This window comes from Thamnophis sirtalis, unplaced genomic scaffold (genome assembly GCF_051295495.1).
Source record: "Thamnophis sirtalis isolate CommonGarterSnake01/CBP01778 unplaced genomic scaffold, rThaSir2_p1.2 scaffold_6, whole genome shotgun sequence".
NCBI classification, from domain to species: domain Eukaryota; kingdom Metazoa; phylum Chordata; class Lepidosauria; order Squamata; family Natricidae; genus Thamnophis; species Thamnophis sirtalis.
Genome location: NW_028261386.1, coordinates 8,021,122 through 8,038,789, shown reverse-complemented (window position 1 = coordinate 8,038,789; position 17,668 = coordinate 8,021,122). Strand labels below are relative to the sequence as shown.

General features: G+C 40.5%; 1 protein-coding gene across 3 annotated transcripts in view; it reads right to left on the bottom strand.

Annotated features, from left to right (window-relative positions):
- The window catches only part of PAFAH1B1 (platelet activating factor acetylhydrolase 1b regulatory subunit 1), a 58,361-nt gene that overhangs the window by 7,308 nt on the left and 33,385 nt on the right, over window positions 1–17,668 (bottom strand). For 2 of the 3 annotated variants that reach the window (XM_087717183.1, XM_087717184.1), the window contains exons 4-8: window positions 15,090–15,164; window positions 14,642–14,848; window positions 9,148–9,316; window positions 6,741–6,843; window positions 4,629–4,857 (exon numbers count right to left, since the gene is read on the bottom strand). In XM_087717183.1, coding sequence (XP_087573309.1) covers window positions 4,629–4,857; window positions 6,741–6,843; window positions 9,148–9,316; window positions 14,642–14,848; window positions 15,090–15,164 — 783 coding nt within the window. Of the gene's footprint in view, window positions 1–4,628; window positions 4,858–6,740; window positions 6,844–9,147; window positions 9,317–14,641; window positions 14,849–15,089; window positions 15,165–15,873; window positions 15,993–17,668 lie in introns of those variants that run through there. The other variant, XM_087717185.1, reaches the window with a different exon arrangement.

Genomic DNA, 17,668 nt, shown 5'->3' with positions numbered 1-17,668 from the left:
TCTAAGTCAGAGATCCTGTTGACAGGAGGGTTTCAGACCCAGGGATTAGGAAAATGTTCCCTGTGGCAGAAGGTATTGCTTCTTCCAAATGAAGACATGCATAACTGGGTGCTTTCCGTGACTTTAACCTGCCACTAGAAGCATAGTTGCCCCCAGTTGTAAGGAAAATCTATACCAAGCTTCAATGCTCAAGATGGGTGCCTGGACCAAATAACTGCCTGTTATTTTGCTTTTCTGTTTTATTGAATGAATTTTGTTCTTTTTTAAAAATCTTTATACTGTGTTCATTGTTGTTTTTTTTCATGATGGTTGCATGTAGGACTTTCTTATTATTCGCTCGCAAACTGCTCAAGCATCCTCTGGGAGGAACAGAGGTAGAGAAATAAAATAAAAGGAGAACACAGCTACTTAAGGTTCAGCCAATGAACAGAAATTATCAATTTAAAAAAACCCAACCCAGGAAATCTGTCCAATTTAACGAAATATGGCTCCATCGTAAACTTCAGTGCAGTGTTTCTTTTCTTCATTTACACTTAACGAACTGATAACTCTGCCTTTATTGGTTGGGGGCTGTTTTCATTAACAGAGAAGACCTGTTGAGGAGAAGTGATTCTAGAACTGAGAGGAAGATGGTTTGAAGATGTCCCACAGCCAGACTAGGTATTATAATTTTGCCCGTGTTAAGAATCGCTGTGTTTGGGTTTTTTTTTCCTGCCAGTTAGTGGAAGAACCTGACTTGAATAACTCTTGAGTCTCAAAAATAGATCAAATGTAATAATTCACTCATTTTTTTTCTTGTCGAGAACGATATAATCCTTGACTCGGTTGTCCTCATGTGAGTTAGATCCACAACACCCAAGGTATCTGACAGCACCATGTTGAGAGGAGTTTCCATTGATCTTCAGAATGTATCTTTCCCCCTTCAGCTTTTTAACATCCAAATTGAAGGGTTGTGGTCAATATTAGGGTAACTACTTGGGGATTTCTTTTCAGCAGATCTAAAAATAAGATGCCATCAATCTATTCTATCTGAAACAACTCTGCACCAGAACGGAGCGGTTCTTCTGTTCAGACACAATGGGGAAGATATCATTTGTATCATGCACCATCTTCCATTCATCAATGGTAAGGCCTCCCTAATTTGCCTCTTTTCTCCTTTACTCAAGGAGATCCAATTCAGTTAGAGCAGGGGTGTCAAACTGAGCTCCCGAGCTCTGTTTTCGCTGGCAGAGGGTGGCAGGAGGCAGTCACAGCCAGAAACGGAACTCGGGAGCCCATTTTCACTGACAGAGGCACTACAGGCCGGTTCTTCGCTGTTTCCAAGCCAGGCCACATTTAAGCACCCCCATGGGCCGGATGTGGCCCGTGGACCTTAATTTAGAGGTTCACAAGAACGGATTAAGAGGCTCCTTTAAGATAACATGTAGAAATCCAGCATAAACAGGACATGAAACATTAAAGACACTTAAGTAGCATCCAGGTCATAATTGTTGGCATGCTGGAGAAGAAAGCCTGGGGCACCTGACCATATCATTTACTCTTAAATGTCAGAGATTAAAAACAGAACTTCAGACACACAAGGCTACTCTTTAAAACCAGCATTCCACAAGTGGGTTCCCTCCAGAAATGCTTGCAATGCTGACTTGGAATTTTTCAAGGGAGGCTCTCAAACAGAGGATCCACCCTGGGAAAGGCTGATTTACGTTCAGTCAAAATATGAGGTTTGCTAGAACATTCTCTTCCCCCTGTTGACTGCGTGGCCCCTTTTAAAAGCAAAGCTGGAATAAGGTCTTAGTAAACAGATATTGGGAATCTAACATTTTCTTCGGCCCTGGAGGCTGGTGGTTATCATTCCAGAATTGAGCCAGCACAGGCCTGGGGAGAAAAAATAAGGTCAGCTGAGAGAAATGACCACCATAGGAATGCATGGCTATCCTTTTTAGAGACTGAAAAAGTTTCAATTCTGATCACAGTAAAGGCAAACTGGTGGTAATCCTTTTATGGCGCCATTCTAAATGTTTACGCCAAAAAAACCCCCAAATCCCTAGTAAATTACTCAAAGGTGATTTTCCTAAAGGCAACTGGACTTTCTTGGTTTTTTCCCTTGGCTTTTTTTCCTTCAAAACGTTTTGCCTCTCATCCAAGAAGCTTCTTCAGTTCTTTAGCTCGTGACTGGATGGTGGGGAATGGAATATAAATATAAATGGAATATAAATCCTTGCATTCCCCATCATCCAGTCAGAGCTGAAGAAGCTCCTTGGATGAGAAGCGAAACGTCTTCAAAGAAAAACTAGGAAATCCAGTCGCCTCTTGAAAAAAAAAGCACCTTTGGGACAACCATGACCCGGATGATTGAGAATCTCCAGTCATTTAGTAAATGAATTTTCGCAAAGAAGTTGGCATGGATAGGAATAAAACCCAGAAGCCTCCTCTGCGTGTCTTTATTCACAGAAAGGGGAGACAAAATGGTGATGGTACTGTAGGATGGGTTAGGATGGTGAGAGATGCATTACAAACACAAACGTCACACACTGCTTACATCTGCTATAGTAAATGCACTGCAATGCAGTTATGGTTCCCTAGGACAGTGTTTCTCAACCTTGGCAACTTGAAGATGTCCGGACTTCAACTCCCAGAATTCCCCAGCCAGCATTCGCTGGCTGGGAAATTCTGGGAATTGAAGTCCAGACATCTTCAAGTTGCCAAGGTTGAGAAACACTGCCCTAGGAGTGTAGTCAGATTCTCAGGCCAAGCAGTAATTGACCCAAAATGTAGTAATGTGGCCAAGCTATCACTACATCAACCCACTTTCACCATATCCAGAGTCAATTGGCAGAGATGGGTGGCTATTGAAATCAAACTAACAAACAAATTAAAAATCCAGCCTTTTGGTCCTTCTCTTACCAAGCTCTTTGCCTTCACGCCCTAGTAAGTGTGAGACTGAGGATAACGTGATGTGGTTTATTTGGAAAAAAACACTGAGGAGAAGCAACGGCTCCCTTGCACTCACTTCCAACGGGTTGGAAAGCAACATGAAGAGCTTCTGCTGCCGATCTTCTGCCCCGTAGATGAGGAGTAGGTCATTTATTTCATGATTCAGAGCCTCGTACTTAAGGCCCTTTGTATACTATGGCCAGAGGTTACTTCTCGGTGGTGGGCCTACTCAGAATCTCCTTAGAGGCATTCGGTTACGTTTTATTGATGCTTCACTGAAATGCTAAAGCTAAAAACCTAAGGACAGACAGCGTTAACAATCCCTCTGCGGGCCAAATGACCAACTTGTCACTGTTCTGTATTTGAATTTAGTCATTTTTAAAAAACCTTTACTGTAATCTTAATTGTTGAGTCTATGAAAGAAGACAGATACACCATGGCATAATTCATATAGCTTTTATAAGTGGTCAGAATTTTGTTTGTTTGTTTGTTTGTGGAGGGAGGGGGTGTCTTGTGCCTGTTTTGTTAACCATGACCTATAGTTGAAAGTAGGGAATTACAAATGATTTTGAACAAACATTGATATCACTCTCCTGAAACATTATTCAATGGTTTGAATAAACATTAATAGCATTTTTTTTTACAGGAAAAAAATACTGCAAATGAAAAAACAAATTCCACCACCTACCTTAAAACAAGGGTAATCTCCCAAAGTAGCAGGGCTGTGCCCAGACTTCCCCAATTTGATGCTATTTATTCCTCTAAATCAGAGGTGGGGAACTATGGCCCCCTTATGGACTTCAACTCCCAGAATTCCTGAGCCAGCATGGCCGGCTCAGCAATTCTGGGAGTTGAAGTCCACAAGTCATAAAAGGGCCATAGTTCCCCATCCCTGCTCTAAATGTTTTAACCCTATAGCTTCCACAATTCCTCAATGAGATTATATAATTATATTGCAATGCATCAATAGTACAGGTAGTCCTCAACTTATGACCATTTGCTTTACACAGGTCTGAAGTTACAACAGTCGAGAAAGAGTAACTTCTGACTCGTCCTCAAAGACAGTCACACTACTGGAATTGCAATTTGGTTGCTTGGCAACTGGCTTACATTCACAACAGTTGCAGCCTCTTGAGGGTCATGTGATCATGATCTGCAACCTTCCCAGTTGGCTTCCAACAAAGCAAAGTCAATTTGGGAAGCTGGATTCAATTAATGACCATGTGGTTTGCTTAATGGCCACGGTAACATTGGTAGTAAAATCAGGTCCGGTCATGTCATCACTCACTCTATGACTGCATCAACTTATAAGGGAAATTCCAGTCCCAGTTGGGGTCTTAAGTCAAGGACTACTTGTATGATTCACAAAAACATATTCAGACAATCTGATATCACCCATCCTGCTTGCAATGGAAAACATTTCCCATATAACATAATAATAAATTAGAATAGAATAGAATAAATTAGAATAGAATAGAATAAATTCTTTATTGGCCAAGTGTGACTGGACACACAAGGAACTTGTCTCTGGTGCATAAGTTCACGGTGTACATATAAACAGCAAGTAATGGGTCATAGTCATAAAAAGAAGATAAATAAGATTTCCCTTGGAAGAAAATCCAAAGCATGTCAAACTCTCAAGTGGAAAAGTTTGCAAAACCAATAAGGATGTTTCTCAAAGTGGAATCTCTCACCTCAGATCCTGTAGCTTCCAATATGGTGGAATAAGAGCTCTCGGGAGCCCAGGAAATACACTCTACTACATGCTCATGTTCTCTAAGTTCAGCTTTGCACTCCTTTGTTGCTACCACCCAGACACGCACGGTCTGGTCATTAGAACAGCTGGCAATCAGCGTGCCATCCTGGTTAGGTCGTACCATGCGGACCCATTCTCGATGCCCCGTGAAAGTCTTCACACAGTAGCTGTTCACAGGAAAGAAGACATGCCTCATCAGTACAAGATTGCTACAGAGAATGGAACCAATAAAATGGGTGGTCTGAGAACAGTTCAGGTGGCTGCAGGATTCCCCCCCCCCCCCAAGAGCTAACCTGTAGTGTCTTGCCAATTTAGAGATTTTTGTTATTAAACTGGGTTGGGAAGACTATGGGGATTTTGAATAAGCAGACAACAAGGCAATTGGGGGTGGGTGGGAGAGAGAAGTTAAAGAAATAATGATCTGAGTAGGGGCATAAAATGGTCTCGGAGGTTTTCCAGGACAGCCACCAATATCAGACCAGAATACAGAAAGTATCCAAAACCCAACACTGGAGAAAGACGGGAAAACTGAGATCACTTTCCTTGCAAGTCTAAAGAAATGTTGGTATCACACTGGGCTACAGCCTATGAGACAAATGAGAAGAGCTGGGCTTATATAGTACAAAGTTGTTAAATCGGAATTGAGCAACCTAGCACCGCAGGTTGAAGGCAACACCTGGTTTCTGTGCGGAAAGCCAAGGGCCATGTTTTAAAATTGAGACAACCAGGATGAAGTACAAAGCCAGGTGATTTCAATGTTGAGCTGAATGAACACGATCACTCTCCATGCACTGAACGGTTTTTTCCCCTCTGATTTACAAAAGTACAAGGTTTTCAGACATTACATTAAATCAATATGTTTTCCTCCCTGAACAGAATTTCAGTATCACAGTGGCGTAAGAAAAAAAGTAGGGGAGAGGGAGGAAGAATGTCACCAGACTTAGCCCAGAGCTTTATAGAGACAATTTGCCTTTATTTCTCACTTGGTCATCCCTGTGCTAAAATGTAACAGCCACACTGGCTACACAGATTGGTGTGTTCAATACAATTGCAGAGTTGGAAGGGACCTTGGAGGTCTTCTAGTCCAACCCACTGCCTAGGCAGGAAACCTTATACCATTTCAGACAAATGGCTATCCAACATCTTCTTCACTTAAGTTCCTAGTGAACCTTCTGCTTAAGGCGATAATACAGCAGGAATCCACGTTATGAAATATTGGAAAGGGCGTGACCAAAGGTGAGTGTTCAGTATGTTGTCTCCAGGAGCAAACAGAGGCCCTGGTGTGTGGTATTACACAATCAATATGGAAGTTTGTGTTGACAAAGAAAATACTTTGCCTTCCGATATTCCAGGAGAACCAGGAAGCCATGAACAGGTTGGCACGTATTTTAAACAGATTTGGTTGTGTGGTATCCTAACCCAACCACAGGTCAGTCATGTGTTTAAGGTCATCTGATTGGGCAACCAAAGAAAACTTTGTATCTTCATCTGATGAACAGCTTTGTTGCTTCTGCATCAGACTGGTCTTCCCTTTATCATAGCCACCTGGTATAATGCCTAATAGAAGTTGATTCTGGTTTGAATTCTCTACCTTGTCTAACCAATTTTTCTAACCACATTTGTATCCAAAATTTCCTTACTTTTTTACACTACATGTGGTAGTATGTGCCTGGGTTACTTTGGGAGAGAAATTTGGAAATTGACATTGGCCACATCATATAAAGAGAATCTTTATAAAATGTTCTATATGTGGCACCCCCTCCCCCCGCCAAGATTGGTTAAAACGTTTAGCAATATGTCCCCAAACTGTTGGAAATGTAAAAAAAAAATCCAAGTACATACTACTACAGACTGGTCTTCCCAATTACCTGCCTCTTGATCCTGTTAACTTAAGAGATGCTAAGAATTCAATCTGGAGTTTTTCTGTATGAAATGCCGTTTTCCCACTACCAAGCCAATGGTTCATCTGCAATGTTCATCTCATTTCCTAAAAGGCACGTCTAAAGGCGCATAGTTTCGTCTTCATATAAATGTATCTGCAAGCTCTTACCCTGTTTGAATTTCCCACATTTTGATGGTTTTATCCCTCGAAGCAGATACTATATAATCCCCATTGGGCATGATGGCTACTGAAGAAACATTATGATCATGTCCTAGAGGGGGAGGGAAAAAAAGAAAGCAAACATTACGTTCCTTTTGTCACAATGTATATGAATACCATTATTAAATTCACCCCTTCGCACAATTCTGTATGGCACCTAAGTGCCCATCTGGGTGCCCCTCCAGATGTGCCAGCTTATAACTGCCATCAATCTCAGTCATCATGCTACCATATGATAATCCTCAAGAAGCAAACAAGATGGGATGCTGGGGAAAAAAACACATAGTATGCTTTGGCAATTGCCTGGCTGTTATATAGAATGGTTTGTTGCACAGCTTCTGAGGAATAATTGTGGTATACTAATTCAACCTCAAGAATACACATTTTCACCCAAGGTACTTGAGCAAGGAGGTTTGAAGGTTTGAAGGTTTATTGCATTTATATGCCGTCCTATTCCCCGAAGGGACTCAGGGCGGCTAACAAACCCAGAAAGGGGGGGGGGGAGTACAAACAAGGTAACACAACAAACAAGATACAGAGAAGAATTTAAAAACAATCAACAGTCACACAATTCGAGGAGGGGAAGGGAACTCGTCAACCCCAGGCCTGCCGGCACAGCCAGGTTTTAACGGCTTTACGGAAAGCCTGGAGGGAGGTGAGGGTCCGAATCTCCGCGGGGAGTTCGTTCCAGAGGGCCGGAGCAGCCACAGAGAAGGCCCTCCTCCGGGTAGTAGCCAGACGACATTGGCCAGTAGATGGAATCCGGAGGAGGCCTAATCTGTGGGATCTAATGGGTCTTTGGGAGGTAATTGGCAGCAGGCGGTCTCTCAAGTACCCAGGTCCAATACCATGAAGGGCTTTATAAGTGACGACTAGCCACAGCCCCTAAGGCTGTAACCTTGCAGATATTGAAAGAATGGGGAAATAGCAAGGGAGCGGCCTCCTGCCAGAACCCCCAAGTATTTTAAATGAAAGAAAGATTGCTACAGAAATTAAAAAAGGACAAGTGGCACCCTTGACTTCAGGCAACCTATAAACAGTTTTTTTTCCCAGTCCTCAAGACCATCTATTCTTTGACTCTGTAATCAAAGCTACGCCATCTGAATGGGCACCGGGGAAGGATGGTTATATTTTGAATAGCAAAAATTGATTGTCACATTCAAAAAAGGTCACTGCAGGCCTGGAAGAGGGTAGCTGAATAATCATGGGCTGGAAACCCCAAAGAGGACACAGAACTGCTAAAGTGGAAAGGAGGATTACGGAAATATAAAATTATGCACGCTGCTAAAAGTTCTTGGCATTTTCTAAGCTTGGAGGGTTCCCTGCAGACATTTAATTATCAGGCTAGGTAATCTCATCAGTGCATAGAAAAGAGGAATCTTAGCTGTTGCTCATGCTGGCTAAGGCTGGCAGGAATTGGGTTAAAATCACAACACTTGGAGGGTAACCATCTCTTCTCTTCACTCACTTTATCCCCAGGGAGAAAGTTTGTGGATGTTAGCTACAATTTTTAGCTGCTCTTTTTGAAAAATAGCAAACATTTTCTGCCCCTGGGCTAGAAACACTGCTACTCAACTTCCTCCAGAAGCCATAAACTTGTTTTCAGAAACATGTTCTGCCTATTGGGGCTCTTTAAAGACACAGTCAGGAAGCAAAAATAATATTTCTGAATGCCTCTCAGCCACAGTTCTGAAATGGAGAACAGGCAAGTTTTTGATTCAAAGAACTGAAGAGAGAAACAATTTCTTTGCTTTTGAATACACCACAATAGCAAAAATGAACCAAAATGGATGCTTCCCATGGTGACTGAGTTGCAACGGCATCAGATAGTAAACAAACAGTAAGCATTACAGCCTTTTGCTCCCACTCAACGTATTATACTGCAACGAAACCTGTAACATTTTAATACCAGTAGAGTACAGCAAAGTTAAATTGTAAGCAGCCAGTAGTAAGAAAACAAAATACACCGGGCAACATAGCAGATTAGTGACAAGAGTGATTAACATATGCATGAACTGCATATGTTAGGGCTGTGAGTCATGTCTCCCTATGTTTTGCTCCACCCTAGAAAATAATCTGCTAATACATTGGAGAGGAGCTTAAGATAAAACTATGATGTTCATGTGGAGAAGATACTACTGCATGAAAAAGGTTTTAAGGATGTGAGTACTCCTTGCTACACAAAACACTCCAATACATGGGTAATCAAGCTCTATGTGAGGACTAAGCCTTGGGACAAATATCTTGAATGTGATGTCTTCTTGTTCACAACATCATCAGAACAGAGAAGAGGTATATACCTAGTTTTTAATTTCATCTAACTATTGCTAATGATTTTTTTAAAACAATTCCTTACCATGCATGGTTCTGATGCACTCAAAGCCTTGGAAGTCCCATAGCTTGATGGTCATATCTGCAGAACAAGAGGCCAGTAGCTTGCCACTATGGTCGAAGGAAATATCCTGCACAGAATCTGTGTGGCCTTTCAGGGTGCGCTCAAAATCACCTGTCTCATAATCCCATACCTAGGAATTAGAGAAAGGAATTGGTAAATATGCATTGCCAACAAACTATTTTGTTCCCCTACATTTGCTTCAAAAGTACAGTTTGCCCTCGACTTACAACAGTTCCATTTAGTGGCCATTCAAAGTTAAAATGACACTGAAAATGGGCGTTGGTTCTTACCTGATACGCTCATTCTCTGTTGAAGTGGAGACAGCAGCCAGAATAGGGACCATTTATGATCATTTTTCACATTAACAATTGTTGCAACATCCCCCATGGTCAGATGATCAAAATCCAGATGCTCATCAGCTGGTTCATATTTTTGATGGTTGCAGTGTCCTGGGGTCATGTGATTGTTTTTGTGACCTTCTGACACGCAATCAACAGGGAAGCCAAATTCACTTAACAATTGTGTTTCTAACTTTAACACCTGCAGTTATTCGCTTAACCACGGTGACAACAAAGGTCGTAAAATGGAGCAAAACTCACTTAACAACTGTCTCACTTAGCAACCTTTTAAAACATTTTAATACCTATTTATTTGTTAATCAATGCTTATGTCATCTCAATCATGAAAAGATTCTAAATACAGTATCATCAAGTAAGTAAGTAAAAGTAACAAAAGGACAAAATTGACATTAAATAAAAGACGCACATCAAGGAAGGCAACTAAACAAACATACTGGCAACTAACCAGCAACATGGAACCAATTGTATACCAAGCCTGTCAACCCCCCGCCCCCCAAATTATTTATGGCTTTATAAACACCCAAAAGAGTTATAGTTATTTAGATAGCTGTATTTTGAACCACTTGTAGCTTGGTCAAGGGTACAACATGTTGCAACAATCCACACAGGTGGGTACTAAGGCATGAGTGACTGCAAGAGGGCTTCCTAGTTCAAGCAGGCAGTAATATAAATGTGAGAAATAAATAAAAGGGATGTGATTGGTACAGAAGATGAATGTATTATACAAAGGCCCTCCTGGTCATGGCTGCCCTCTCCTCGTAGAGCTGGAGACAAAAGTCCAGGAGAACCACCAAAACTGCATGCCAGTTCTTTCCCAGACAATGTCAATCCCTTCTAGAACTGAAGATGGCAAAATCAAGATGTCAGATCCCTGAAACCCAGACTATTCAGTCTTCCTAGAGCTCAGGCCAAGCTTCTCACCCACAGCCATAACCAGACACTAGGACAGGGCTTCTACAGCATTGCATATTTGGCTAAGGATGAAGATATAGAACTTGGTATGATTGGCATACTGATGGAACCAAATCCCACGCCAGCAGATACCCAATGGTTTCAGGCAGATGTTGAATAAGAGTGTCGAATTCTGTGGGACCTCACAAAACTAACGCCTGGGATCTTTTCCAAGGAGCAACGCCCTAGATTGCCCCCCCCCTCCAAACAACACCAATTAGAAACTCGCCCAAAGGAAGGAGTAACACAACAAAATAGAGTCATCCCCCAAAATATCCAGAGACCATTCAGAAGGACACCATAACCCAGGGGTGTCAAACTGGCGGCCCGCGGGCCAGATGTGTCCCATGCAGCTCAACGAAGGCAAAAAACATTGGGATACATCATGTAACATCAACGTGACACAGCAGGTTTGACACCCCCGTGCCATAACCAATGGTATCAAATGCTATGGAAAGATCAAGCAGGACCACTCTTGGATACACACATATCTATCTCCAAGATCATCTACAAGCAGTCAGTACTGTATGCAGACCTTAGATCTGTGATGGCGAACCTGTGGCATGCGGACCCATATTGGCGGGCATGCGAGTTCAGCTCGCCAGCTGATATTCCGGCCTTCTGGGCCCACCAGAAGTCAGGAAACAGGCTGTGGGCCGGGGGGGGGGCACGCACACATGTGCAGGGTGCAAAGAATTATGGGTGTGGGCACACGCGTGCACAACCCCTCCCCATTCACCCCACTTTTGGCACGCGATGGCAAAAAGGTTAGCCATCACTGCCTTAGATAATTCACTTCTTCCAGAGTCCTTTGAAGTTATTGCACAAAATGTGTACCACATTCTCCATAATCTTCCCCCAAAAGGAAAGACTGGAAACAGATAAAAAGAAATCCCACCAATGCTAGGTCAAGAGATGGTTTCCTGAGGAGAGAGAAGATGACTGTTTCCTAGTAAGCCAAGCAGCCAACACAAGGATGAGTTACCCATCACCTGAAGACAACAGATGATCACTTCTCACAGGGTTTTAAATTTATTGGGAGGGACAAGGATCTAATATGCAGGTGGCAATGCTGACATTCCCCAAAACCTCAACCAGCTCCTCAAAATTTAATAGTAGGGAGAAGATTCTTTTTGGTAGAGAAAAAAAAAGAGGGGCACTAAGATATGTCTTAAAAGGTTAACAACTTCTCAAATTGGATTTAGATATACTTCCCAAGAATTAAAAACAATCCGTTGTTTGCAAGCAACACTGCATACATGACAGAATGAACATTTAGTTTAGTGCTGCTATTCCACTTTGGCATGTCAATTCACACACGTGCATTTTGCAGGAACATACGAGATTCCCGTCACCTCCAAAAGCAGAGAACACTGTCAGCTAAAAATATAAATGGTTGAATCTCTATAGTGCACGTAAGAAGCAAAAAAAGAAAAGAAAAGAAAAGCAGTTTCCTGTCATGATGCTTTTTACCCAGAGTTTCTCTTGTGCTTTTATGTTCTAGTCTCAGGAGCTCTACTAGTCAGAACTCTTGAAGCCACAAAGACATAACAAAAGCTGTTTTTTAAAGCACACTTAACAATTCAATGGTTCGGAGGGATGCATTATGTAATTTCCTCAAAAAAAAGATCATACAGCTTTACTCTGGAAGCACACAAAGCCCCTCAACCTTTTATTTATTTGTGCGCCATTCATTCCAGAAGACTGAAGGCAACTAACAAGCTGAAACATCTCACCTTCCCTCTCCCCAATAAAAAAATCCACCCATAAAATAAACAAATATATGTTGTAATTACACAAAAAAAGAAAAATGTACAAAATATACATCTGTCAAATATTCAAATATACAATCACAGCATGCCTTCTTCCTGAGCCTGATGTGTGTGTGTGGGGGGGGGAATATCAGGACTTAAATCTTCTCCAGAAACCTAGAAGAGAAGCAGCAGGGTGGAGCTCAGTGGAGGAAGGATTTTCAGAGAATTCCTCAAGAGTTCGTTAAGTGAACATTCCAAGTTATCACGGCACTAAAAAAAAGTGACTTATGACCATTTTTTACACTTACAACTGTTGCAGCATCCCCATGGCCATATGATCAAAATTCGGACGCTTGGCAACTAGCTCATGTTTATGACGCTTGCTATGTCCATGCAGAGGTCATGTGATCACCTCTGACAACCTTCTGACAAACAAAGTCAATGGGGAAGCCAGATTTACTTTACAACTGTGTTGCTAACTTAACAACTGCAAAGAAGATCCTAAAATGGGGCAAAAGTCAAGTAATAACCGTCTTGCTTAGCAACATAAATTTTGGGCTCAATTGTGGTCGTAAGTCAGGGACTACCTGTATAATGATCATTAAAATTAGGTTAAAAACAATGGAGATTACTGATTAAAAAAAAAGGCTTCATCCTATGTATCTCTATTGTAGTCTTAAGTGATGGAGCACAGTTGCATGCTAGCCATCTTGACGACAATTGGGCTTTGTTTTGTTGTGTTGTGTTGTTTTTAGAACAACTGCTTAGAAAGAAGTGATTGGGTTCTAAGTGATTTGTTTTAAAAGCAAAGCAAAACAAAACAAAAGAAAGCTCTAATTCTCATCAAGATGCCCAACGTTCATCTGGCCTCCATCACTTAAGACTACAACAGAAATAAGAGTACAGTTCTCCATTTAGGCAAGAAAAAAAAATGCGCAGGTACAGTATAGGTGGTACCTTGCTCAATAGTAGCAACTATGAGAGGGATCTTGGAGTCCTAGTGGACAACCATTTAAATATGAGCCAGCAGTGTGCAGCAGCTGCCAAAAAGGCCAACACAGTTCTAGGCTGCATAAACAGAAGGATAGAATCAAGATCACGTGAAGTGTTAATACCACTTTATAATGCCTTGGTAAGGCCACACTTGGAATACTGCATCCAATTTTGGTCACCACGATGTAGAAAAGATGTGGAGACTCTAGAAAGAGTGCAGAGAAGAGCAATAAAGAGGATTAGGGGACTGGAGGCTAAAACATATGAAGAATGGTTGCAGGAATTTGGTATGTCTAGTTTAATGAAAAGAAGGACTAGGGGAGATATGATAGCAATGTTCCAATATCTCAGGGGTTGCCACAAAGAAGAGGGAGTCAAGCTGTTCTCCAAAGCACCTGAGGGTAGAACAAGAAGCAATGGGTGGAAACTAATCAAGGAGAGAAGCAACTTAGAACTGAGGAGAAATTTCCTGACAGTGAGAACAATTAATCAGTGGAATGACTTGCCTCCAGAAGTTGTGAATGCCCCAACACTGGAAGTCTTTAAGAAGATGTTGGATAGCCATTTGTCTGAAATGGTATAGGGTTTCCTGCCTAGGCAGGGGGTTGGACTATAAGACATCCAAGGTCTCTTCCAACTCTGCTATTGTATTAGAAACACATAGGATGAGGGGTTTTTTAATCCAATAATTTCCATTGTTCCTACCTAATTTAAGTTAGCATAGTAAAATGGGGGTAAAGGTAATCTTCTCATGACCTTCTTCTATTCTAGAAAGAAGAGATAATAAGTAGTAGTAGAAATGTAAACAATTGGGAAAAGAATGCATGTTTTAGTTCCCATCCCCTGTCTGTTACAACCAAACATGATGTGTTTTTGTTATTTTAGTCAATTGGGACAATTAAAAAAAGAAATTAATCTTAAGGCCCAACTTTTGATGGCTTGCATTTTCTCCAGAAGAGAAAAAAAATCTGGAGAAAAACACAAAATACAAATACCTGCAAATAGAAATAGAATTACTTTGGGAAAAGACAGAAAAGCAAATACAGTACCAATAGTAACTGCGCCTTGGATACAATCCCAAAACATCTGGAGCACCACTTGAACTCCATCGGCACTGACCAAATCAGCACCAATCAATTGCAAAAGGCAGCTTTATGTGGAACAGCTTACATCCTGCAACACCACCTTTAGAACCATCAGATTATTTCAATATCCCAGGTTTGGAAAGGCCTCGAAAGGTGGATAAAAATGCTAAATCAAGCCTAAATAGGTGGTTGTGTGACTAATAATAAAAAAAGATATCAAAGGACCTGTAGTCATTATTCAACCATACAGTCTTTGCACCAGATATTTGCTTAACACAGTAACAATAGAGTGTAGAGGTTATGAAGGTCCTACCTTTATTGTAGCATCCTCTGAAGCAGAGACCATAACACTGAAAACTGGATGGAAAATTACTCTTGTGACTGGACTTCTGTGCCCACTTAATGCGTACTTTTCTGGAGGACGGGGAATCCATTCTTTAGGATCTCGCTTCTGACCAAGAGGCCCACCTGATGTAAATTCTTCTTTAGCTTCATTTAATTTGGATTCTAATTCCATAACCTAAGTGTCCAGAGAATCAAAAGAGAGGGAACTAGGAAAGGGTGCACTTAAAAAAATTAAAAAACCCTCAAACCCTATCCTTTTTCAACAGGTTTAGGAATGAGAAAATTTTGTTGTAAGATGGAAATTAACGAATGTCAGGCTTTATTTTTTTCTGATATTCTTTTTTTAGGCAGATGCTGCTTAAAAATCTCAGCACATTTTTCTTCATAGTTATATTCCAATTTAAGTTTCTACTTACTTTCTTTTGTAATCTTATAACTGATGTCCATTTCTTTTCCAAGAGCCCAGCATATTTCTTATCTAATTCTTCATTCTGGAAAAAAAAAGGAGATCAAAGTCATTAAACAAATCAAAGCTTTTTTTTAGGAGCGTTTCCCCCATGCTTGGTTTTTCTTCTTCAACAAGAAAGGAAGAACAACTTCTGGCTTCATGAAAATGTGCAACTTAATGAAGTATCACTACAAATCTACTACTACCGTTTGGAAACCCTACGTAAAATAAAAGCAGTATGACTTGAGGTATCATCCTTGTTACAATGTTAAATGTCAGTCAATACCAAGTTTGCTGGGTTTTTGTGAATGATTTGTAACACTATCACCCACCAGGAGTTATGGGAATTCAGAAGTATATAACTTGAAAAGTCATTGTTAATACTATCATCATATGAACCTATATTGTGCTGATCTGTCATGCAAATATAAGATCTACTTAACTCAGCCATTTTTCCTGCAGCAGGCAATCAGAAGCCTCTCTGAAAAACTCTAAATTCTAAACTCTAGATTCTTTTCCCAGATACCATTTCTCAGGGGCAGACTGCCTGAAACATTATCTAGATGAAAATCAACACATTTCATGCAAGCAAGTCTTAATCTGATCCACACTATAGAAAAATAAAACTGTCAACCAGTGTGCCTTAAGAATGCAGCTACTAAGAAGCTTCCATAGATAAACCTGACAAAAAGCAGTTAAGATTATAGGCAGATTATATAAAATATGCCTAATCCATAGATACAAATGCTTACTTCAGTTGGGGTAAGCAAGCAGGAGGTGTTACGGTAGTTTAAAAACACCAACAAATTGTCTATTACCAATAAACTTTCTTGAATCTCAATCCATATTATCAGATGCATGGAGTATTTTCCTGAGAATTAGATGTATAAGAGCGTTAGGGAGGGAGAGAAGGAAGAAAGCAATAAAAAGCAAGGTCAAATGAAAAATGAAATGTAGAAAATACAGTCAGCAAAAATTACCCACAGATAATGGTCATTAACAGTGCACAGTCTTGAATCAATGAGCTGATTAAAATATGCACTGCAGTAAGAAAACCTGGTCTCTTGTTTATTACTGGGGAACAGTATTGAAATCTCTCAATGTTTCTAACTCGGCTGTTTTGAGATGGAGATACTTATTTTTTTTATTCCTTTAAGAATAGTAGCTATTGCTTGATTTTTAAAATAATATTTTAAATTCATTCATTCATTCTTTGCCGAATTCACTCTCTTCTGGCTTCTATTTTATTCTCTCACGAGGAGAGAATGCCTCCCTCGTGACTGAAATAACAAATATTTACCATATTCAGATTCTCCTTTTTTACCTTTTGGGAAAAATATTTAATGAGATTGATGGATAAGGCGGCACTCGTCTCATCAAGCACTGTTTTCAATTATAGCAGCAACGAGGTTACAAGAGGACATTATCTGAATGAGATGTAGGGAAATGAAATTGGAGCCTCAAGTGAGTATTTTGGTAAGGAAAATGGAATTTGATGTTTTCACAGTCTGGGATTAACATGTATTTAAATTGCATGTAGTCTGAGAGTTGTCTAAAGATCTAGGATATTTCCAGATCACACTGGAAGGTGAATGTAATGTCTTAATATTAAAAAAGGTTAATTTATAAGGATGGCATTCTACATTGCTTAGGCTTTTTTAAAACCTAAAGTATTTTATTATAGAAAACCAATCAATGAGGTATCTTTATAGAACAATAAGTATCTTCTAAAAAGTATATACAATGAGGCAAAAAAGTATTTAGTCAGCCACCAATTGTGCAAGTTTTTCCACTTAAAAAGATGAGAGGGGCCTGTAATTGACATCATAGGTAGACCTCAACTATGAGAGACAAAATGAAAAAAACAAATCCAGACAATCACATTGTCTGATTTGGAAAGAATGTTTTTGCAAATTATGGCGGAAAATAAGTATTTGGTCACCTACAAACAAGCAAGATTTCTGGCTTTCACAGACCTGTAACTTCTTCTTTAAGAGGCTCCTCTGTCCTCCACTCATTACCTGTATTAATGGCACCTGTTTGAACTTGTTAACAGTATAAAAGACACCTGTCCACAACCTCAAACAGTCACACTCCAAACTCCACTATAGTGAAGACCAAAGAGCTGTCAAAGGACACCAGAAACAAAATTGTACACCTGCACCAGGCTGGGAAGACTGAATCTGCAATAGGCAAGCAGCTTGGTCTGAAGAAATCAACTGTGGGAGCAATAATTAGAAAATGGAAGACATACAAGACCACTGATAATCTCCCTCGATCTGGGGCTCCACGCAAGATCTCACCCGTGGGGTCAAAATGATCACAAGAACGGTGAGCAAAAATCCCAGAACCACACGGGGAGACCTAGTGAATGACCTGCAGAAAACTGGGACCAACGTAACAAAGGCTACCATCAGTAACACACTAGGTCGCCAGGGACTCAGATCTTATAAATAATTAGGAAATTTAGATCTGCACACACCCATTTTCTTTGCATCTTTACAAGTTGTTTTTGAAAAAAGATAAAACAGGTTTGATATTCCAGCA